Source organism: Balaenoptera acutorostrata, chromosome 8, assembly GCF_949987535.1.
Source record: "Balaenoptera acutorostrata chromosome 8, mBalAcu1.1, whole genome shotgun sequence".
NCBI classification, from domain to species: Eukaryota; Metazoa; Chordata; class Mammalia; order Artiodactyla; family Balaenopteridae; genus Balaenoptera; species Balaenoptera acutorostrata.
The window spans coordinates 21857007-21881905 of NC_080071.1; the positions used below are offsets into that span (position 1 = coordinate 21857007).

At 41.9% G+C, this 24899-nt stretch overlaps 1 protein-coding gene across 3 annotated transcripts in view; it reads right to left on the bottom strand.

Moving 5' to 3' along the window:
- The window catches only part of LOC103007881 (CD302 antigen), a 134051-nt gene extending 111333 nt beyond the window's left edge, over positions 1-22718 (bottom strand). For all 3 annotated transcript variants that reach the window (XM_007183155.2, XM_007183153.2, XM_007183152.2), the window contains exons 1-6: positions 22556-22718; positions 16504-16875; positions 10896-11066; positions 7827-7991; positions 1560-1670; positions 296-436 (exon numbers count right to left, since the gene is read on the bottom strand). In XM_007183155.2, coding sequence (XP_007183217.2) covers positions 296-436; positions 1560-1670; positions 7827-7991; positions 10896-11066; positions 16504-16875; positions 22556-22649 — 1054 coding nt within the window. In that variant the 5' untranslated portion in view covers positions 22650-22718. The remainder of the gene's footprint in view (positions 1-295; positions 437-1559; positions 1671-7826; positions 7992-10895; positions 11067-16503; positions 16876-22555) is intronic.
- Between the last annotated feature and the right edge of the window lie 2181 nt (positions 22719-24899).

The window sequence follows — 24899 nt, forward strand, 5'->3', positions numbered from 1 at the left end:
GTGAAGCTGATGCTCTTGGCCTGGGGAACCACTGCTCTAGAGAAAGAAGAGCCACCTGTGAACAGAAATATATTTCCTGTCTAGAATATCTCTGCCTTCTCATGGGCATATACCAAACCAAAGCTTTACTCATGTGTAGTTGATAATATCTAACCACAGGTTCAAAACCAAATACTCCCCTGCATTGGCAGTATCAGGTGAAGGAAAGGGGAAAACAGGCATCTGAAATGGATTTACTTGACTTCACAAAACTGTAATTGTGGGACCTCTTTGTGGGAGGAAGTGAGAAAGGTACCTGTCAACTCCACTGTGTTATTTAACAGTTTCTTGCAGACGTAGGGCAGTTGAGCCTCACAGGAAAAACTCTGCCACAGACCCGAGTCGGCATCCATTCTTGCACAGCTTGATCTGTCAATTATAGGTGCCCTCGGCACATCTTAAACAGTAGGATTTTCAAAGAGTTAAAAGAAGAAGGTTGGGGGCAAGGGTGGTGGCTAGAAAAAATAACTTGTATTCCTAACTTTCTGCTTTTATGGGCACTCATAAAATAGTTAAAACTTTCAACTAAATTGAAATGTATAAGCTGCAATGGACAATCATGTGCTTACCTATGTCTTTTTAAATACAGGATATGGCGGGGGCGGGGGGGCAGGAATACTCTGATCTGTTGTAGTTGATTTAAAAAACAAAACCAAAAACCAAACCTCTGCCCCTAACCAACTTGCATGTCCTATCTTGTGGTCAGTAGCACTTAATTTGCTACCCTACACAATAAAAATACTGATTTATGGTTCTGCCATGCCTTTAAGGCTTTAAGATTAAATTCTCTTTAAAGATTTTATTTACTGAGATAATGGAAAATTTATTTACTACTTATAAAATTCCATTAACTAAAATGCCCCATGTATTGGTATTTTATTGTGCTTAACTTGTTTTTCTTATATGTATGCAGAATACTTTGGTACTGAAGTTAGTCATTCTACATTTGTCAGAAGCCTATGGTTTTATTTTTTAAAAAGGTATCTAAACCTTCTTTCCAGGGGGAAAAAAGGTATATTGGCTAGTTAGTGAGTTGGGGTTTGTTTGTTTTATTTAGTATAAAATTTTCTTTAAGGTCTTTTTTTGTGCATTAAAATATAACCATTATGTTGTCAGTACTTGGGTGCTGCAGTGGAAGACACCAAGAGTTTGAGAATGAGGAACTATTTCCACATGAGAGTTAAGCTGCAGATGAAACACAACATGGGTCAGTCATGGACACGTCAAGTCCTCTCAGGGACACAGAATGGTTCCTGGGCCACGGAGTGGGGCTCATTCTGCTCCTATCTAAAAATGCAGGGTCACTCTAAAGATTAGGGACAAATGCTCAGTTGCCCATGCTGGGGGTCAACTTGCCTATAATGGTATCACAAGGGTGTAGGAAAAAATATTCTTCTGAGAGGTAACCATAATAAGAGTTGTCAAAGTTTGAAATTTGTACAAGCTCTCAGGGGATGGGAAGCTCTTATTTTTTTGAAGCTTGTGCTCTGTGCATAGTAAGTGGAAGAGGGAGCGATTACCTGGGTCCCAGTTGAGAAAGTTTAATGGCTTGTGGTCTGACCATTCCCAGCCTCTAGCAGAGTACAGCTGATTTAAACCAATCCAGAAAATTCTCGGAATGCCTTCTTTTTCTGTAAGAATTACACATTTTAAAAAAGTGACAAAATTACCTGTTATTATCTAAGTCAGACTTAAGTTTATACTAATAGCAAAAATATCTGAAGGCCTTGATTATGAGGCAGGAACCCTGTAGGAGGCTGTCTATCCAACAAAGGCAGATGATGCTGAGAGGCAACAAAACCTCAGTCTATTGAGAAACCCAAAGGCTGCTAAGTTAATTCAATGCTGCTTTCCCATTAGCTTGTCCAATTCCCTTTCTTCTAGTAAGAACAGAATTTTCTCAGAGTAGCTGTTTCACTATTTTTAACCCTCTTGTACTGATATAGAAAAAGTAGTTTCCATTACACATCTAAATTTTGAAGGTCTGATTATATTCCAGACTGACAGTTTAAATTCGTTAAGCACATATCATTTGCCAGGTACTAAGGACATAAAAACCAAAACGATAAAGTCCTGCCCTCATGACGATTTCAATCTAGTAGAACACAGATATGGATCCCCAAATGGTGAAGTGTAACCAGTACTGTTTCAGAAATATGTACCGAGCTAGGCAAGGGATATACAACTCTAGAGTCCAGAGGAGACATTAAGGCTGGAGATACAGAATGGGACACACACACACACAAACACTCGTGTTACAGTTGAGATGCATCATTCAAATTTATTATTTGACAACTAGATGACATTAGCATAAAAGAAAAAGAGAAGCAGAAACAATTTAAATAGAGAAGCTGAGTGCTGATATGCCACTCAATGTGCACATGCTCACAAGCAATGGATGCAATCATGCTTGTTGTATGGGTCCATGTGTATTAAAAAAAGAATGTGCGAACAATTGTAAGGATTTTCACACCACTGTCAAGGAAGTCGACACCATTATTCAAGAATCTGGTAAGACTTTATCGACATCACAAAGAATTTGAAGATATTAAGGGCCAGGTAGAAGAGATAAAGCAACTAATGAAATGGTCTACAGAAGACAAGGATGATGTTGACAAACAGGAAGAGCTAACAGGTTGGAATCTCTATAAATTTGTTGAAATATTCCCAGCAATAAAACACACAATAACAGTTTCTCAATTCCTCCCAGAGAATTCTGTATGATGTATTATAGTATTATATATATAATTCATATATCTCTCTATATAAATATAAAATACAATTCTATATTACATAATTTATATATATATTATATTATATAAATATAAATAATTCTTAAAGTATGGATTTTGTTCCATCATATATATCAGATATATCTGTGTGTGATTTGCATGCAGAAAACCATATCCATACTTTAAGGGCTCTTGGAGGGTATTTTGACTATATGTAATTTTTGCCTTACTTTCGCACTTTAGAACCCAAATGCCTAAAACAAGTAACTTCACTGGCACTGACACCTGGGAGTGGAGGAGAATCCCTGGGTAAAGCAGAAATAGCACCAGCAAAGGTAAAAGCGGCCAAGAGCAGTAACCCGGACACCAACATCCAAGGGATGCACAGGAGTCTGGGAAGAGGGTGGGAGGACAGAGGCCCAATTATCACTCCAGTGAGGAATAAATGTGAGGTTAAAAGTGAATTGTAAGGATACACTGTGCTTTCCAGGAGCTTCACTGTGAAAGGTAGAGACAGGGCTTCAGGGTCTAGGGAAAAAATTTTTAATGGTAGAAGTTTAAACAAGTTTATTGCCTACTGGGGAAGAGTTAATAGAGTGAGTGTCGATAAAAGTATAAGAGATAGAAGAAACAGTTGATGTGGATACAAAGAGCTTGGGGGAAGTAGTTAACCTTGAATGAGCTGGAGAAATAACAGTATAGATAGAGATAAATTTGTAAGTGTGAGGGTGACAAACTAAGGGTTCACCTCACTTTTCTCAAGGAGATAGATGATAAGGATACTCTCTCTACTAAGGAAGGAGAAGGTGGATGTTCGGGTAGCTGGCTTGAGGAGAATGCTGAAGGGAACTCTGGATTTATCCTTTTCTTTCACCTTGTTAGCATAAGCAAAGGCTGCCAGCACTGGTATAGCAAGACCTTGAGGAATTACTCTAATGTAAATCTTTCTTCATTAGTAAATATGATTGATTTTCCAGCATTCCTAAAGAAGTCCTGGGAACTATGACATATTTATGGTACTCCAGACTCAACCATACCCTGACATTCAGAATTCCTTTCATTCACTCATCTCTAACCAGGGATACTATAGAGGACCAATCCTTCCCATCTATCCCAAGTTCAATGTCCTCTTTTCCATGAAGACTTTCCAGATATCCCCCAGCAGGAAGTCTGAGTAATCCTACTGCTTCCTATGAATAATCCTATTGTTCACCTGCACACGACAAGTACACATTTACAACGGAACAAAATGATGTTTGGAGGGTGTCAGGCTCTTGTTTACTTCATCACAGTGTTCCATTTGTGATCTGTATTGATGATGATTTATTCTTCACTAGAATCATAAGATTTTAAAATTGTGACTGTGATGGTAAATACAAATGCTCTTTATGTGTCTTGTGCCAGATGGGTGTGATAAATTTTAAAGGCCCTGGTTGGGCAAATGCAAACGGCAGGGATTTCTTATATGGCCTGGACAATTTGGAGCTGGATTTTTTCCTTCATAGAGTCCAGGCAAGGAATGCTATGACGCATTCCTCCAAATGCATCATTAGATTGTTTGGCAGGGCGTTGACCAATTTGAGACTCTATCAATGCCCATTTTTGCCATCAAGAATCAGATGATTGCTAGCATAAGTTCCTATATCTAATCAAATGGGCGAGTCCAATGAGCTAGATATTCTTGACTGTCCCCAACACCCCTATTCAGACATGACCCTATATTTCTATTCCTCTTCCCACAATGAGAAACTGCAGGGCCTGATAATGGTCATGTATCTGGGATGAACATCAGAAAGGCCACAGCCAGCAGGGGCTCTGACCTAGGAGTGTTCTAGCCTTGGGTCACTATCAAGGTAGTTCAAAGTGAGCAGCCCCTCAGGCCAGAGATAAATTAGAAAGAACTGAAATGTGTTGTTCCTGCTCTGGGGACTCTCAGTCCTCCTTTGAGCTCTGGGGTTGAATCTGTGGTTACAGGTCCCTGGGAAGGCCAGAGCCATAGGAAATTTGACTCTCAAACAAAATCCAGTGAGGCTGAGGAAACCAAATCCCCCACCATAGGTCCCTGTATTAGTGAAACAAAATCAAAACCAACTAATTAGGTGCAGGGCAGGCACAAAGGAGAAAGAAAGTTCCTTTAGACTGCATGGGATTTATCTTCAAGAGAGCTGATTCTGCTTTATTTCTGTCAGCAAATTCCCTAGTCCCACCTAACTACTAGCTAAGAAACCCTGAGGTCCTTTGGGAATAACATTCCCCACTATCCTCTGCGTATGTACAACTCTTATTTCCCTGACTAGATCAAGCACTTTGACCACAAAATCTCTGATTCACTTTTGTGGGCCTCACTGTTCCTAGCCCACTATTTAACATGGTAGTTTTCAGGGAAGGGACACAACATTAACAGGGACTTCAAGAAATGTTCCAGATGTTAAAGTACAGCTTTCTTAGGTCTTAGGAAACCAGCAATCATAATTAGGCATATTGATATCCCTAAAGAGCACTCACAGTGAAAGAGAAGCTTGGATCATTAGAAAGGGCTGTACCTCTAAAATTAGTGATATGCAAAAAATGAGGGGAGTGTCTGGCCAGGGATAGGGGACAACTGGGTCCTTTAACACATTATCTCACTTTTATGCGTTATTAAAGAAAACTGATGCATAAAGGAACCCTGCAACATTTATTCCTCCAAATGCATCATTAGATTGTTTGGTATGGTGTTGACAGTCACACTTTGACACCTTTTTCCTTCATTGAAGCTATCAGTTTTCAAATGTCAGTATTTTGGGAGACTTAAATTTATTGGCCCTTTCTACTCTCAACAATATTTTTTGTAAGGTTTCAGCGGGGTCTGGAATAGAATTCCATTGCCAAACACTAGCCCATTATGCTTCTTTGACAGATTTCTATTCAAGAGGTCTGATTATTTAAGTCCTGAACAACACAGGAAAAGGTTAAAACTATAAGAAAGAGGTCTGAATAAAGCTTAAGCCAGAAAGCATGACAAAAGACCAGCGGACTTTTTTTTGAGGTTACACTGGTTTATAACATTACAGAAGTTTCATGTGCGCAACATTGTATTTCAACTTCTGTATACACTACAGCGTGCTCACCACCAAATTTTAGTTTCCATCCATCACTATACAGTTGACTCCTTTTACCCATTCCACCCACTTCTCTCCCTGCTTCCCCTCTGATAACCATTGCTCTGTTCTCAGTATCTATGGGTTTGTTTTTGTTTGGTTTGGGTTGTTCATTTATTTATTTAAATATTTCACATGAGTGGAACCGTACGGTATTTGTCTTTATCCATCTGACTAATTTCACTTAACACAGTACTCTCAAGTTCTCCCCATGACGTTTTTCACAGGAATAGAACAAAATTTTATATAAACAAGATTTACCTGGAGCCACAAAAGACCCCAAATAACCAAAGCAATCCTGAGAAAGAAGAACAAAGCTGGAGGTAGCCACTCTCTGATTTCAAATTTTACCACAAAGCTATAGTAATTAAAACAGTATAGTATTGGTCAGAAAAACAGACATACAGATCAAAAGAACAGAATTGAGAGCCCAGAAATAAAGCCAGGAATATATGGACAACTGATTTATAACAAAGGGGCAAAGAACATACAATGGAGGAAGGATAGTCTCTTCAATAAATGGTATTGGGAAAACTGGACAGCCATGTACAAAAGAATGAAACTAGACCACTATCTTGTACCATACAAAAAAATCAACTCAAAATGGATTGAAGATTTGAATGTAAGACCTAAAACCATAAAACTCCTAAAAGAAAACATAGGCAGTATGTTCTTTGACACCAGTGTTAGCAATGTTTCTGGATATGTTTCCTTAGGCAAGAGAAACAAAAGCAAAAGTAAATAAACTGGCCTATATAAAACTGAAAGCTTCTGCACAGCAAAGGAAACCATCAACAAAACAAAAAGACAACCTACCAAATGGGAGAAAATATTTGCATGTCATTTATCCTATAAGCGGTTAATGTTAAAAATATACAAAGAACTCATACATTTCAACAACAAAAAACAAACAACCCAATCGAAAAATGGGCGGACGATCTGAATTGACATTTTTCCAAAGACGACATACAGATGGCCAACAGACATATGAAAAGATGTTCGACATCGCTAGTTATTAGGGAAATGCAAATCAAAACCACGATGAGACTTCACCTCCTGCCTGTTAGAATGGCTGTTGTCAAAAGGGCAAGAAATAAAAATGCTGGAGAGGATGTGGAGAAATGGGAACCCTCTTACACTGTTGGTGGGAATATAAAAGTCCAGTAGACTTTTAATGATGAAAACAAAGAAAGAAAGATATGTAAGAGGAGTAAGTACTATAGTAAAAAAGCAAGGGCTCTGGAGTTATACATGTTGATATTCAAATCCCAGTTCTGGTACTTCATAGCTCTGGGATGTTGGGTATATTATTTCTGAACATCAATTCCTAAGCTGTAAGTGGGTATAAAAATACTTGTCTTATGGTGTTGTAATGATGATTAAATTATAGTTGACCCCTGAACAATATGGGTTTGAACTATGCAGGTCCACTTATATGCCAATTTTTTTCACTAAATACATACTACAGAACTATACAATCTATGGTTGGTTGAATCTATGGATGTGGAATTACACTCATTTATTCAAGTGTGAAGATTTTTTACTGAGGTGATCTACTCTGACTCAGCCATCTTCTCCACCTTCCTCAAGTTCTCTACCGTTCAATGTTCAAAGAGTGTAATGCTTACCTTTTTTCAAATCCTTTCACCTAGGCTTCAGGTAGCAGTTTAATCTTGCTACCTCACCTCGTTTTCTGAATATTAACCTCTCTTGGTCTCTATCATGAGATGCATTTTCAATGGACAGAATAGGATTATATTCAGTATTTTTTACTTGTGGGCTTTGGTGTTGAAGTTTAAATCCCAAGAAAAGGTAAGTATATGCAGAAAACAACATACCTAGATATGAAAACAGAAGGCAGACAGCACCTTTACAATCGCAGCAATTTGCTCTACCACACGCAACTTAAACCTACCTTTAAGATAAGTTAACTCAGCAGCACTGTTGATGCTCAGTAAGTCAGCTTCTTGATTCTGACATGAAACATAAGCTTTTTTCCAAGAAAGAGTTGCCTGAGTATTAAACTGGTAGCAACTTCCCATCTCCTCTTTCTTTTCCCAATTATCTTCACAGCCATTTTCTATTGATAAAAAGATACGTTAGTGATCATAAAGTAAGGGCACAATGTTGTCTATTACTTAGAATGCCTACAAATACTGCCATTCAATTTGCATACTCTTAGGATATGCTAAAATGGAGGCTGTCATTGTTCTACTAGACAACATTTTGATTCTTTGGTTACACAAAAAAACTGAAGTCATAGGACAGGAAATGACTTAGGCTGGCTAAAGCTTCCACTCTCCTATCTTCTACTCTCCCTTTATCCCCATCAATTACAATGCCATGTTTTAGCCCATGCCTACACTCTGCCTAAAAGTAGGAGTCTTCAACCATGCTCAACCCCTGAGCTCACTTAAAGACGGTGGCAGATTGCAGAGGGGTTTGCCCATGGCCTGCAGTGAAACCACTGGATGTGCATGTGTGTGTGTTTAGACATGCTGCTTAAGTGCCCAAGATTTAAAGCCTAGTGATACCTTATTTGGGAAACTCAGTCCATTTTCTCCTTAATATTTTAATAGATGATTTAATATATGACAAATATTATATAACTAACATTATATATGCATTGTATATCTATATGTACATATATGTGTGCATATATGTGTTTATAAACATACATATACACATGTGAACATCATTTTCTTTAAAAAATATCTAAAAAGCATGTATAATTTCAGATGAAGAACCTTCAAGCTCTTTCTGGGACAAGATTTGTAGGTCTTGATACAACTAGTTCAAAAATATACTCACAGCCTCCTATGTGCTCCCAACAAGAGGAAAAAACCAACATAACTTATGTCAAGTGTATCCTAGGTATGACTTGGGGTTTTTCCAAAGGGTCTCCCATAACCAGTCAAACTTATGGACTCTCCAGCTGGAAGGCCCCTTAGAGATCATTTTGTGTAATGTCTTCATTTTACAGATAGGAACAAAGATATAGGGGTGTTTGTGGCAGAGCTATAACCAGAGTACTGTTGTCTAAGTCTGGTGTTGTTGATCTTCTGAATGGCATACACTGCTTCTTCAGCCACTTCTGAATGTCCTAAATAACAACAGAGGTTGTTGTGATACTTGGTAAAAACAAAATAGGTGGATTTGCAAGTGCACTGCCTAACGGTTCTTAATTACCACTAAGGCCAACACTTGTAAATCTGGAAACTTTCAGCAGGATGGCAGTGTGTTTGCTATAAAATACAGTCTCCATGGTTTGGCAGTCCTCAGGTTTGAGAAACTCACTATCTTGCTTCTTCTGTAGAAAGGGAGGCACATGAATGCACTGAGAATCCCCCCTTCCATCCAAAGCAGGCTAAAGGCACCAAGACACATGTCAGTCAAGGCAGCAAGGTAGAATGGGATAAATACACAGGGGAATAAGGGTCAGGAATCCTGGGATCTCCACCCGGCTCCACACAAATATGGTCTGACCCAGACAGGCTATTTCATCAATCAAGGTCTGCTGCTCCTCACCTGAGAAATGAGGGTTTGCTCGGGATAACCTCTAAGCTCCCTTTCACAATCCCTAAAGTTTCTGATCCAGACTACAGTAAGATTTAAATGAAATTGGTGTCTGGTTGACCAAACCCTGCTTGTTATCAATTATAGCTGAAGTAAATAATGGCTTTTTATCTTTCAGTAGGTTCTAAGTGTTGAAGAGCCTGTGCCTCTACCTAGAAAAGTAACTCTCAAAGTGTGGTCCCTAGATCAGCATCATCTGGGAACTCACTAAACTGCAAATTTTTGGGCCCCATCCCAAATCCACCAAATTACAATTTCTGGACGAGGGCCCCAGAAATCTGTATTTTAACAAACTCTCCAAGTGATTCTGTTGCAACCTGAAGTTTGAGAACCACTGGCTCGATGTAATTTCTTCAAGTTGCTTAGGACTCTGCATTTTGAAGCTCAGCTTCCCTTAAGGAGATATCCTGGGTTTGAATCCTAGCTCTGAAATTTATTAGCTATGTGACCTTAGGCAAATGATTTAACTCCCCTGTGCCTCAGTTGCTCATCTGTAAAATGGGGATAAATAATGGTACCTACTTTATAGAACTGTGTGAGGATTAAATGAGTTAAGAAAGGTTGAATGCTTAGAATAGTACCTGACACTTGGCAGGGCCAAGTAATAACTATTACTACTATAAGTAATAACTATTACTACTTAGGCCTGGAGCTTTTTCCTTTCTATTTACTGTAGATTCTTTTAACTTATTGCCCATTAAAAAATATTTCTTAGGCACCTATCACATGTCAGGTACCATGGTCCCCTGTAATTCTCACCAGATTATTGAGAAAATATGTCTCAGTTATATACCGGATAGTGATGCAGCTGCTGCTTTGGTCCCTCTTTCTAAAGAACAATGAATATTTTAGCACACCCTGAAGAGTTTGCGTCAAGTAAGAAGCAATTAGAAAAACATCCTTTGACCAACGTACAGGTACAGCAGAGGGAACAACGTCACCAATTCTGAGAGGGATAGGGATATCTGTCTCTTGTTCACTGCTCTTTACTCAGGCCATAAACATACTTAAGTCTCCATCATCTGAAAAGAAGCTTCCTCAGTCCACAATCACCCAGCTTCTTTGAACACTAGTTTTTTGGAAACTGCTCTATTAAAGGCCAACAGCAATTTCCTGACTGCTCCTGCCTGGTCCATTTCCCCTTCCTAAGGTATCTGTGGGTATAGAACACTTCCTCATCCTTTGTCTTCCATCACAACACCCTGTCTTGGTTTTCTTCCTAGCCTACTTCTGAAAGTAAGTTCTTAGCTACACATGACTTCTCTCTCTTTCCTCAAATATATATCCCTTCTCTCGGATATTTGTTGCCGTCATTTTTGAGTCACGATGGACTCTTGCTTCTCCCTTTTGCCTCATAGGAATGGTATCCTTTCCTTTCCACATATAAAGTTTACCAGCCCATACATACCTGGTTGTAAGCAGATGCCCCACTTTTGATCATATCCATAATCTAAGGTGGTTGCACACCATGGCCCACCGCGATCTCCATCATGAATGCACTCATGATGCCAGGTCCCATTAACTAAGAATGGAAATTCACAAGGTCTCCCATAGGAGTTCCCATCTCTAGTATAGATCTCTGTGGGTTGGGGAGAAAGTAGAGGAAAGAAGAGTTAAAAACTGGATAATCAGCTTTAGTTAACTAATTTCTAAAACTGTTTTGAAAGAAAGATTATGTTTTCACATGTATGAGAATATAGTATCTGGGTAGGCTGCACAGTGTGGAGATTCAGAGCACGGATGCTGGCTCCCCCACTGATCAACTATGCGGCTGTGGGCAAGCTCTCCAACCTCTATCAGTCTCAGTTTCTGCATTTGCAAATTAGGAATAATGATATGGGGCTCTCAGGGTTGTTCATGAGATTCTATGAGATGATCCATGTAAAGGTTTTACAAAAACTTAACTGTTTAACTGTGATGCGATGAAGAGCTAAAAGATTCCAGCTTTACCAAGTAAGGATCAACTGACTACTGCGGGTAGCAGAGTACTTCACCAGAAGGGGTGCCCCGCTTGAGATTAAACTTACACTCTATTTTCTTTAGTAAGAGTGAGGCTAGAAAAATACCTTGGAATCACTGAGGCTGGTTGTGGACTTTGAAACTAACTGTGCAGTTACAGAGATGCACAAATAGCCCCGTTGTTTACAGTCTGGTGGTAGAACTGAGGCTGTGCGTTTTGAGGAAGGAGGAGGAAGGGCTGCTGACTCTCTCAGCAGTCTCTTGGAGAGGGCAGGACATGGTAATTCAGGTTACAAAAGAAGAACCAGCTTCAGCTAGGCAGTCATGGAACCAGCTGGTGACCAGCAAGGTAGCAGAACTAGCTTTTCCTTTTAACAATTTCCTCTGGTACACAGAGAGGAACTGAAAAATTATTCTAACCTCAAATATGTCTGGAAATGCTAGAGGAAGTGCTAAATAATTATGGTGATAACAGTTCTTTTGGAGAGGTGTCTTATAGAACAGCTAACCCTGTGACTATTTCGCTCACTTTTTTCCATAGCCTTAATTTGTTTAAAACCGTGGTTGTTACCAGATCAAATAATGACTATTAGGTAAAGCATAGTAATCAGATCTTAGCATCATCTACCAGGCTGTTAGGGTCCCTCAAAATGTCTCATAGATTTGCTTGAAAGTGTGCCTAAGATAGAATTTGATTCCATATCCTTTATTATTCTCAAATGTTCATTTAACTTAAGTGTGAGACTTAATTTAACAGTTTAGAATGTATTAAGCAGCAGTACAGCAAAAAGGAAGAGTAATCTAGATGCTTTTACTTGCAAACAATCTTTTAAGGAACATTGGTTTTGTTTTCCTCTGACATATAAATGGTTTTGAACAGTGTACTTTTGTTAAAGAGTAATTTGACCTTATATTTTATAAGGATTCTGCTTATTAGCATGTTTTGTTTTTAACCATACCAAAACTCCCAATAGCTCATGACCGATTTCTCTTCCCAAATTACAGCACTTAAAAGGAGAGTCACTGAGCACAATGACTATTATTTGTAGAACCATCAGGGTTTTTTTGTAAAACCTTGTGTTTCTGTGATACAAAGTACTTTCACTTGTTCTTTCCCATAAGCCCACAAGATCAGTAGGGCAAGTATTACACTTGTTTGTGAAATCCCCATTTTTGCAGAGTTAAGTGAAACATTCATCCAGCTGTGACAGGGATGAGAACTGACTCTCTGATTAGAGTCCTTGACATATAAGGACAACTTGGGACATCAATGGCTGCTTTCTCAGGTTCCAAGTTAGTGTCATAGCTCAAAGCTGGGCTTCAATTAAAACACTCTCCTGTTCACAATATGTTTTGAAGAATGATAACATGGAACAACCACCACAAGAGCAGCAGCTAAATTATGCTAACTACTCACTAAGAGTTTTTTTTTTTAATAGGTCTTTATTGGAGTATAATTGCTTCACAATACTGTGTTAGTTTTATTCTTACACATTGTTCGATGCTACTGGACCTCTTAAGTCCCAAGTGTCTCCCCAGAGACACAGGCTTTCTTGAGAAGAATCTTCTCTGAATGTATGAATTTATGGTGATGGCGGCCTGAAAACAACAGATTATTCTACAATAGGCACAAATTTGTGAGATGAGATGCTTATATGGAAAACTAACTTTTTTCTTTTTTTTCTGGCCGCACGGCGCTGCATGTGGGATCTAGTTCCCCGACCAGGGATCGACCCCAGGCCCCCTGCATTGGGAGCACGGAGTCTTAACCACTGGACTGCCAGGGAAGTCCTGGAAAACTAACATTAATCTCTTTGGTAACACAAGACAAAATAGTTTCAGTGTTTAAAGAGCTTGGCAGACTTCTGAGTTGCTCAGAATTTAGACACTTCTACAGCCACCCCTCCACTAAAAGTCTACTTCCTCTGCATGATTCACCAAACATTCAAAACTTGAAGAGTGCTAGTGAGGTCAAGATATCTTAATGATATAAATGCATACCTGGATGCTAGTCAAGAGCAATTTATTCATAAAATTTATACAGCTAAAATTTTTCTCTGAGAGAAACATGGCTCACTCAGGATGGGGGTTGGGGAGAGAGGTAACCCAGGACACAATGACAGATAAATGTTCTTATATCAGAGGTAAAAAAAGAAATTATACAGCAAAAGCCAAGGGAGAAATAAAGAAGCTAAATTTGGGGAACACAATGCTGGTTTTGAGCCTTAGCTTTGCTGTAACAAGCTGGGTTACCTTGAACGTCACTTTGTTGAACTCAGGTATCTTATCTTTCTTATTCTGTACAATTAGACAAGAAGGAGGGGGCAGGGACCAATATGAGGAGTCTGAGAGAGCAGTCCTAGAGGAAGTCCCTAACTTAAGACAGCAGTCTCCAACCCAAGAACAGGAAGGGACTGCATAAATTTAAAAGAGTAGAATTGCCAGGACTTAATATTTGATTAAATTTGAATGGTGGGAGAAGAAAGCAGGGCAACTCTAGAGTGACTTGTAGATTTCTGACACATGCAACTTCGATGGTACTAGTCACCTGGAGAGGAATGAAGAAGAGGCACGTTTGGCCCTGGCCTCTGTGCATGTTAAAACTTGAGGTATATGTTGATAAGTCAGGACTACATGCATCTTTTCTTAGAAATTTTTAAGTTTCTTATCTGGAAATTTAGTGTTCCAAATACTGTATTTGCTAAGGTCAAGAAACACTCTATGCCTATGGGCTCTTGCTGGTGAGCGCTGTTTAGCTTTCTCTGGGTGACACCCTAGGTGGGTTCTTCTCGTTTTTTTAAAAATTAATTAATTAGTTAATTTTATTTTTCTCTGCGTTGGGTCATCGTTGCTGCGCACGGGCTTCCTCTAGTTGTGGCGAGCGGGGGCTACTCTTCATTGCTGTGCACGGGCTTCTCATTGCAGTGGCTTCTCTTGTTGTTCTCATGGGCTCTAGGCGTGTGGGCTCAGTAGTTGTGGTGCACAGGCTTAGTTGCTCCGCGGCATGTGGGATCTTCCTGGACCAGGGCTCGAACCCGTGTCCCCTGTATTGGCAGGCAGATTCTTAACCACTGTGCCACCAGGGAAGTCCCCTAGGTGGGTTCTTAATCTTTTTTGTGCTACTGATCACTTTGGCAGCCGTGTGAAGCACACGAGCCCTCTTCTCAGAAGAATATTATAAATGCATAAAATAAAACACATAGGATTACAAAGAAAACCAGTTACGCTGAAATAAAGGCATTTTGGGGACTGAGGGAATTTATAATTACAACTACGTCCCTCAAAAGAATTAGGAGCAGGAGACAGAAAGAGCCCTGCCAAGAAAATTATCTTTTCTAATCCTTGAACAAATACAAGGAAACAAGTCAAATCAGGTTCAAAAGGCAATTTGTTTGGTTCCATGTTTTCTCTTAGCTGCCAAGTTAGAGAAAGGCTTTTATAGCACAAAATTTAAGCTTGCCATTAAGTGGTATCCAGAAAGCAGTTGCTCTTTAAGGTTAGGAGGAAGTGGCTAGCAGAAGCAGACTTTTCAACTACTTAAGGTTTGAGGACTGAAGAAAAGGAAAATCCCATCTCTGATTCTCTACTATTTCCCGTAACAGCAGAACCTGACATCTCAGAAGCTGCTGCATCTTCACTAGGAAACAGAAAGAGGTTCCCCTAGGAGAAAAAATTGTGCAGAGACAAGAAGAATGGGAGGCCAAATTTAGCTTAAGAGAAGAGGAAAATCTCTGTAAAGCTATGTAAATGAGCAAAGAAGAGCACAGATAATAGTTAAGACTTAGATAATTCAATATATATACATACATATATATATATATATATATATATATATATATATATATATATATATGCACCAACATTTGATGTAAGTTAGAGCAGCATAATGAAAAAAGATTTGCTTGGGTAATTTACATTTAGAGGTTTAAAAAATGAATCTACTCTTTCTTTTTAAACTCAGAAATTTGTTATAACTGAGTCTCTAGACTCAAAACAAAGTTCATGATCAGCTCCCCCAAAGGCAACAAAGACAGTTTCAGACTTACGATGGTTTGATTTATGATTTTCCGACTTTGTGATGGTGCGAAAGCGATACTCATTCCATGGAAGCCGTACTTTGAATTTGGTCTTTCCCTGGGCTATCAGTACATGGTACAATCCTCTCTCGTGGATTGCAGCCACAGATCCCAGTCAGCCACACGGTCGTGAAGGTAAACAACTGACACACACCATTCTGTTTTTCACTCTCAGTACAGTATTCAATAAACTACATGAGGTATTCAACACTTTATTATAAAATAAGCTTTGTGGTAGATGATCTTTCCCAACTATAAGCTAATGTAAGTGTTCTGAGCACATTTAAGGTAGGCCAGGCTATGATGTTCAGTAGAAGTGTACTAAATGCATTTTTGACTTATGATATTTTCAACTTATGATGGGTTTATAGGGACATAACCCCATTGTAAGTGGAGGAAGAGCTGTATTCATATACTTATATTTGGAAGCAAGTGAGGAAAAAGTCCACTCTTAAAATGTTGAATCATAAATACAAACATCCAAGTGTGATAGCCACGCCAAAAATAAAAGTAAAGCCCGCAAGACTCTGAAAGTTTTTCCATTACATCCAAATCTGCAGACGAGAAAAAATTCATTTCCTTTTTTTTTCCTTTCTCTTTCTTCTTTTTTAACTTAGAGTAGGTTCAACTTTACTAGATCATTTGACTTTTATCCTGTGTAGAGGACTTCCTGTTACTCTAACATTTCCTTTTCTCTGGAGTTCAGGATGTAATCATAGGAAGTACATATGCTCAGGCACCGGAGAGATTTCAAATCCCAGGGTGCCACAGAATGGCTGCAAGACCTCTGACAAGGCACCTAACCTCTCCTAGTCTTGCCTGTTAAAGGGAGCAAATGGCACTGACCTCGGTGTCTGGAACTAAACACCAGCTCACTCCCCTCACAAGTGCATGACTGTCCTTGTGGTCAGTGGTACATGTTCAAGGCCACTTTCACCAAATACAGCAGCAAGTGAGTCAAAGTGCCTCTCCGGTACTCACCATGGTAAGGCTGGGCACAGAGGTTTTCCTCTGAGCCTCCTTTTTTCCAGACATCAGATAAATTGGTACTGGCTATGGCGTGTCCACCCTTCAGAGTCAACCTGTACTGGGCAGCTCCGTACAGAGAATGGTGCTCACATTTCCACCACAGCATGGCGTTGGCGTCACAGCGGAACATTCTCAAGGAATCCGTGGGTTTGGTAATGTCTAGGCCAAGGCACTTCTGGGATTGCAGATGAAAGAGTCGATGCTGGGACACCCACTTCCACAACATGTCCTTGGTTTCATCGCAGTCCTTTGCTACTATCCAGTCATTCAGCGGCGTGATGCACTTGCCTGTGTTTTCATTAACGATGGTGAATGAATCATTACCTGAGACAAGACAGGCAGAAAAGACATTTCAGGATTCTGAATTATGTGGTTGATGTGCCTTGGCCCCCGTTTGCTAAGGAGAGTCTGGGCACCCCTGGACTGTTAACACCTTCCAAGCTGTATAAACTGTAATGTTCTACACAAGGTCGGAGGACAGTGAGAGCCAGAGAGGCAGTTCAGTGTTGTGTAACAGCATGGGCTCTGGAGCCAGTCTGCCTGGGTTTATAGCTTGCCTCTATCACTTATCGGCCATGTGATCAGGACGTTATTTACCTGCTGTGCCTCAGCTTCCTCCTGTGTAAAACAGTACTTCATAGGGTAGATGTGAGGATAAAATGAGCTCATACACGCAAAGCACTTAGAATAGTATGCATATTTGTCAGAGCCATTCAGTGAACTGTTTCCCCCCCTTATTTAATAAGATGAAGAAGCTCCTTAGTTTTCATCTTCTTTAGATAAGTGACCTGTAGTCAATGAAAAATATCCTGAGCTTATTCAGGACTGCAATTCTGTCTTGCTTACATTTTGGCTACTACAGCAGGGTAAATTATTATATGACATTAATGTGTCTGAGAGGAAATAGGGTAGAAGTAGAAGAGTGGGATAAAAGGATGAGAAGAAATGGAGGCCTGGGTTCTGACGGTAGGGGGACCTATGACAAGCTCCACTGTTGTACCTCCAGGAAGGTGACAGGATGCCCCTGGGGAGGGGATGTGGGGACTGACCACCTGGATCACCCAGGAAGGTCAAACCTGAGCTCCAGAAATCACCTGAGCCACAGGATTCAAGACCCAGTAGGTCTGGACAATGGGAAACTCAGAAGTAATCAGTGTGAGCTGAGGGCAAAGGGAGGGATCTCCCTAAATGCTTCCCTGGCAGTTTTGCATGAGCTGGGGAAGACCTCAGTAGTGACAGAAACTGAATTTCTGTTAATCTGGTAGAATGGGACCTCAGAACAAAATTTAATTTTATTTTATGAAAATAAAGTAGTGCACTGCTGCTTGCACACCTGAGTTTGTGGAGCAAGGGTCACATCTGTTACAGCAAACGACAATTGAACAATTTGGTCAGTGCTTTTACAAAGAAACATTTTTTGAAGGTATAGCACAGAACCTCACGTTGGTGAGCTGAAATAGTTTAGACAAACGTAAGCAATCTTTGTCAATGAACTGAAGGGTTCAGCAGAAGGAGCTGTAAGATTTTAGTTCCCAAAAGGCACTTTCATTTTGATACCAGCTTCACATTCAGTGGTCTTACTAACACTAAACACCTTTTCTAATAATAATTCACAGGCTTGCAGAATTAAAAATTCTCACACTAAGGCCTTGAGGGGAAATTTCACCATGCAAGTAACAACTATAAAATTAAGTCCAATTCCAGTTTGAACTTTGGACGGAATTTTTGTTTGTTTTAAATAGCAGTAGCAGCACCAAGAGAAACAACAGGAACAACAAGAGCAAAATCCTTTAAAACTTTATTTCTGCTTTCAAATTGGTATTTTAAAATACTGCCTAGGGTTGCAGCTAGATCTGTTTGGATAGCAGCTTCCATCCCTCACTCTTCTTTTTTTTTTTTTTTTTTTTTAATTTTATAGCTACTTTATTTATTTATTTATTTATTTTTGGCTGTGTTGGGTCTTTGGTTCGTGCGAGGGCTTTCTCTAGTTACGGCAAGTGGGGGCCACTCTTCATCGCGGTGCGCGGGCCTTTCACTATCGCAGCCCCTCCCGTTGCGGGGCACAGGCTCCAGACGCGCAGGCTCAGTAGTTGTGGCTCACGGGCCCAGCTGCTCCGTGGCATGTGGGATCTTCCCAGACCAGGGCTCGAACCTGTGTCCCCTGCATTAGCAGGCAGATTCTCAACCACTGCGCCACCAGGGAAGCCCCCTCACTCTTCTTTGATATCACTCTGCCATTCTCTATTTTATGGGCACAGTTTGGAAGGATAGTTAACAAAAAAAAGGAAAATGTACTATTTTAGAAGATTATCAGACAGTGATGTACCTCTTTCCCAACCTATTCCCTCTCACCTCTCCTGTGTTCCAAAGTATCAGGAATTACCACAGAAAAAAAAGAAGTCTGCTTCTGCAGGAGAGTGAGCGGTGGCCACCCCTGCTGGAACCTTCCCCTCTTTTGCCTTATAATCTCCCTGCACTTTATAATCTTTCCTGGGCACTTTGCTCTGTGCCCTTTGACCCCAGCTTTGCCTACCTTTGCAATCTGGAGTTCTAGATTTTCCAAGTTGCCTTTGCAGAATCCAATGGATTAGCTACAGCTCTTAGAATAGTGGAAAGAGCAGTGGAATAAGGAGTTAGGGGTCCTAGACTGAAGACTTACCTCTGCTATTGGTTAGCTGGGAGACCTTGGGGAAGTCAATTAATCTCCCCAGGGTCTTCTACTCTCCAAATGTAAGATGAAAGCAGTGGATATAAGAAATCTAAGTCACTTCCAGTACTAACATCCTATGCTTCTACTAACTGAGTTTTTCCAGCCTTGTAGGCTTTACAGGTCTGTGCTAAGTTCATTGCATATTGTTCTTAAACAGATGTCCACAACTTTATTATGTCATGCTAGTAGAATTTTAGGTCATTTGAATTCCATCTGTATTGGGCATGTGCACTTAAGTGACAGTGCTGCTTTATACGTACTCTTTGGAAGAGAAAAAAAATTTAACCTTTCCCATTTACTGTATGTTTAACTTTTAGGACACCCATGGACTTAACAAGCTTGTAGGACCTCTGAAAGACTACAGGAGAGGTGTGGAGTAGCTACATTGAAGAGGAATTGCCAAGCTTCTTACCTAATCGCAAACATCTATGATTATAGATACTTGCCTCATTCTAAATCTGTCTTTTAACCAAGTATGTAATATCAATGCTTGACACCTATAGTGATCACTTAGCAAATACATTAAGTATTGATATGATTTAAGGGAACTTGTTATTAGCCTTCAGACATGATGTATGTGTAAGCAGTCATACATAATACATAACCTAGGGAGAGTCTTGTACTCATGATGTTTTCCCCTATCTTTCTTTACCCTTAAGAAGAAGCTGTTCAGTCTGCCCCAGTCTTGTGACCCTATTGGGAGGGTAGGTTGAAGAGTGGGAAGAAAGACTAAGAAAGTATGAAAATAATTTATTTAGAAAATTTGTTAAATAAGGGTCTATGACATATCAGAAATGTATTACACTTTGAAAAGGTGATTGCAGAGCAATTTATAAAACAGATTCTGTATTGATAGCCTTATATTGCATCTTGTTCACTTTATACTGGCCCTAAATGGAATTTTAATATTTACCTACAAATACAATATTGGGACAAGTCTAAAAGACAGAGGTTGATGAAAAGAAGCCTCAACACCTCTAGCAGCACTTTTTAATGTTTCGTTTTATATAAACATTTTACTGGTGTTTGAGAGGAAATTGCTACATAGCATTATCATAATTGAAAATGAATTTTTAGACCATCACAGGAAAACTATTTATTGTCTGATTGTGAAGTAACTCCTTTGTTACAAGCCCTAAACCAAAGAGTTCTGCACATTCCAAAGAGAAGCTGGACCTCAGCATTTTGTAACCACAGACAAATGGAGAAGAGATGGCTTGGGAAGGCAAGAAGGATGAAGACTGCAGCGTTTTTAGTTTCAGGGGAACTTCCACAGCCCACACTGTTAAGCATTTTGTGGATTTGCTACCATGTGTGCACAGAGTGTACACTAGGAGAGACTCAGAAGTCTGGATTTGCCAGTTCAAAAACAGGTCCTCCCGCGTGCAGCAGCGGAGACCCAACTCAGCCAAAAATAAATAAATAAAGCCAAAACAAACAAACAAACAAACAAAAAACAGGTCCTGAAGTGACAGCTCTGGGTCCACATCAGTGTACTAGCAGTCAGAAAGTCATGGGGTTCAGACTGGGTGGTGTGGGCTGGTGAGAACCTCAGAAGTCCCTGAAGAATTAGTTTACTTCAAGCTGTTGGCTCTCCAAGGAGACAAAAAAAGTTAACTAAGCAATTGGCATTTCCCCAAGGACACAGAGGTACTCCTCCAGCATCTGAGCAATGGAGACCACCTGTGCAAACCTAGCTGCGTACATGTGATGAAGTGCACGCCGTCACCAGCATCATGAAGCTGGCATACTGCCAACAAGCTACCCAAATGGCTAGGGTTTCAAAGTTCCAGCGCTTCCCTTAATAGGGCCACAAGTCTGGTCTGATGATGTGTGTAAGCTGATCAGAGCAGCTGCTCAAGGTGGGGAAGGATGCAGGAAAACAAATACCTGCGAGGACCTAGTGCAGGAATAATGGCGTTAAGCTTGTGCTCTTTGCTTTGGGTTGATGAGAAAGGCCAGGGATTGTAGAGACTGCAAAAATTAAGGAAGTCTTGAGTTCTATGGGGGAGACAAAACAGATAAGACTAAAGCAAATGTAGATGGAAACCGAGAGTTTAGTGATTGAAAGTCTAGTGTGCTTTGACTATAGTTAGTCGCTACAGTGAAAATTTTCTCCCTGGATTATGGCGCAGGCAGAATAGAATTCTCACGGCAATAAAGGCCTTTTGGTAGTTTCCAACATGGAGGATCAAAGTACACAGAAGTGTGAGTCAGAACAGGGTCAACTAAAAAGTTCTTGATGTAGATAAGATGATGCCACTCATACTCTGAACAAACTATAACTCATGTAGTAACTTAGTTTAGCTGCAAAGAAAGTAAATGCCACAAGCAAACTGAAGCTTTTCAAAAACTCCCTCGACCATCTTTTACTTCCTCATCTAGACAAGATGACGGAAGTGGTAGGTGGGGACGGCTCACTGATTGCCTATTAAGCAGCCAGACTAAGAAACAAAATCCTCAGCACACCTTTGGCCAAGGCAAAAAGAGAAAGTAAAAGCAAACTCCGGGTGCTGCGAAGGGGCTGGTGCGGCAAGCACTGCCCAGAGCATCAGCAAAGGGTGTCTGATCCTGGTCCTGCTTCTGAAGTGACAGGCAGGAGGTCTCCGGGCAAGCAACCTGAGCTCCACCGCGGGACCACCGGCCTCTGGGGTGGGGCATGGGGCGGTGGTCCGGAGATGATAAGCCAAGTAGAAGAAACGGTCGCTGCTCGAGGCACTGGGGGAGGGCATCATAACAAAGTCACGGCCATAGCCACTGCAGGAGACACGGCTTTTTGATGTGCACCATAAGCGCAGTGAAGTCAGGGAATCGTTACTCATTCTGGCGCTGTGGGTGGAAAGCTCCTCTTGACATTGAGTGGCCAAGGTGACCAAGGGACGAAGGAGGGGCGAGATGGGCGAGATGGGTGGGATGGGGCTTGGTGGGGGGGGTTGGTGTTGAGGAGCCCTATACTCTAGGGAAGCAAGATTTTAGAGGAGAGAGGACGAGGCAGGAGCGGGAGCCTCGTTCTGAAAAGGCTCTGGGTGCCTCCCCTACGGAGGACTCCTCGCCCTCGGCACGAGAAAAGCCCTGCGCTCCCACGCCCCACCCCGCCCTCCTCCCGGACCCCGGGGGGTAATGGAGCTGCTTCTCCCCGGACCTCCCTTCGGCTCACTTGTCCGGCTCCAGCCCCGAGCAAAGCAGAGGTGACGTGACCCCGGGACGCAGCCCTAACCCGAACCGAGGAAAGTCAGCCGGCCTGGCAACGTCGAGGTCCCTAGCCGGCCGGCGAGCGGACGCGCCCGCGGTTACCTGAGCGACCAGAGGGCTCCACCAGACCGAAGCACGGGAGGAGCAGCACCAGCAGCTCCGCCGCACGGAGAGGGTTGGCCCAGCGCGTCCTCATCCTGAGCCGGCTCGGGCGGGTCAGTCGAATCCTCGGGGGCCCTCGGCACCCTGCCCTCCCAGTGCGCGCAGTCAGCCCCGCCAGCGCCTTGGCCCCTGGCTTCCCCGGGCGCCCCAGACCCGCCCCCGCCGCCCTCGGCCAATCGGATCAGCACGTCCTTGGTCCCAGGGCGTGGGGGGGGGGGGCGGTGCGGATACAGGGCGGGAAGACGAGGCGTAAGGAGCTCTGCGCACCTGCGAAGGGCGGCCCCGCGAGGGGGCGGGTGGTGAGCGCCAGGCCAGAGGGCAGAGCGCCGCCCAGACTAACGGATGAGGGGGTCCTGCGCCCCGCCGCTTCTTCAGTACAGTTGAGGAGACGCGGCCCTTGCTGGGACTTGGCACCGCCCTGGTGGGTGGTCATTTTAGGACCTTGCTTTCTGCGTAGCGCACCTCAGTCAGGCATGACTTCTTCGTTTTGCACGGTTGGCCTGGGAAGGCACCCACATCCCCTCGTACCCCGAAGAGGGAAATGTGCACCCATCCTGTTACAGCTGCGGTCGAGCCAAAGAATTCAGTCGTCCTTGGCAACGTCTTGCGTATTTTGATAGTGCAAACAAAGGTGAGATAATGGCACAATGAGGTTCGACCCACAGTTGTTAAAGAATTAAAAGCAAGAGCTATTCTAGTGACACTATAATACTTCCAAGGATGATTAGACTTTATAACCATTTGGCTTTTGCAAGTAAGCTCTTTTCTTAATAATTAAACAGCAACAATAGTAATCCACTAGAAATGTGGAAGTCTGCATCCAGAACTGGTAATTGTGAGAGTAGAATTTATCCTCAGCCTGTGGGAACCGCCATCATTATAAATAGGGTGATCTGAGTCACCTGGATATGAATGTCCTATACTTTTAAACCCGTATTTACTGAGCACATGGTGTGCGCAGGGGATGGCCTCCCTCCCTCCCTACAGGGTGAATTCGTCCAGGAGGAGGTGATTAGGAAGTCTACCTTTTCTGATGCCAACCACCAAGGCTTGGATGATGGCTCCCAAAGCTCCCTTGGCCCTGTTCTCTCCCCAGGCCCCTGCCTTTCGGTTCAGTGTATATATTGAGCACCTGTCAGCACAGGAACTGGGCACTTCCCAGGATGAGATCAAAGGATGACCCCCTGCCCTCTCCAGCTTACTGAGTACTGGGGGAGAGTGAGGCACACACAGTAACTCAGGGCAAAATGAATGGGGAGACTCCACAAAGCTTCCAGGAAGGCAACACCTCAACTGGGCCTTGAAGAATGGGTAATGGGTAGGCATTTGACCAGGCACAGCTGGTGGGAGGAAAATACTGACAGAACAGAGGCAGGAAAAGGCAAAGCAGTGTCAGAAGACAGTCAAGAGTCCAGTGCGGCCGCCCTGCAGGGTGCAGGTGCGTATTGAAAGAAGCTGTCATGCAGGCCTAAGTGGAAATGACAGCAGAAAGGTGAGATGTGGCTATTTTGTGAAATGCCTTGAACATGGTATTAAAGACTTTGACTTAATTCTGTAGGGAATGGGCAGTGGCAAGTTCTGGGTAAGACAATCTGCTGCTGCTCTGATTCCCTCCACGTCTGTGGCTGCTTACCTTTCTGATCCCGCCCAGCTTGGAGCTCCCTGACAGCAGTGATCTTTTCTTCTTCATTAACAGAACCAGGCCTGTCCCAGAGCTCTCGATAAATATTAGTTTACTTAATTAATGAGTGCCTAAAGCCGCTACCTTAGCCTAGGGCGGTATGAGCTCTAGCTTGCATTGTATTGCAATAGTTTCTCAATTAACCTCACTGCCAACGGCTGTTAGCCTCTCAGGAAAGTGAAGGCTTCTAAACATGGTCTGAAACATGCCACCTTTCCTTCACTCACATCCTTTCAGTGCTACTTGCTTGTAGCAGGGGTTCCTAAGTGGGAGTTCAGGGGGATTGTGAACCCCTGAAATTGTATGCAGCTTTATGAATGCTCCTTTCTTTCTTTCTTGGCTGTTTTTTCTGTAAGTACATGTGCATTGACATTCCACCTAGGTTATAGATCCTAAATAAATATTTATTGTCTATGGTGACAGTAGAAAGCAGTGTATCCTTTAAGCCTCAACTTGAATGTCACTTCCTCAAAGAAATCTTTCTTGACTCTGCAGGCTAGGTGAACTTCCTGTGTGACAGGATCTCAGTGCATGCCACACTTTGTCTTGATAGCACTTAGCACAGCTGGATTAAATAATTATGTGCTTGCTCGTTTGTTGAAT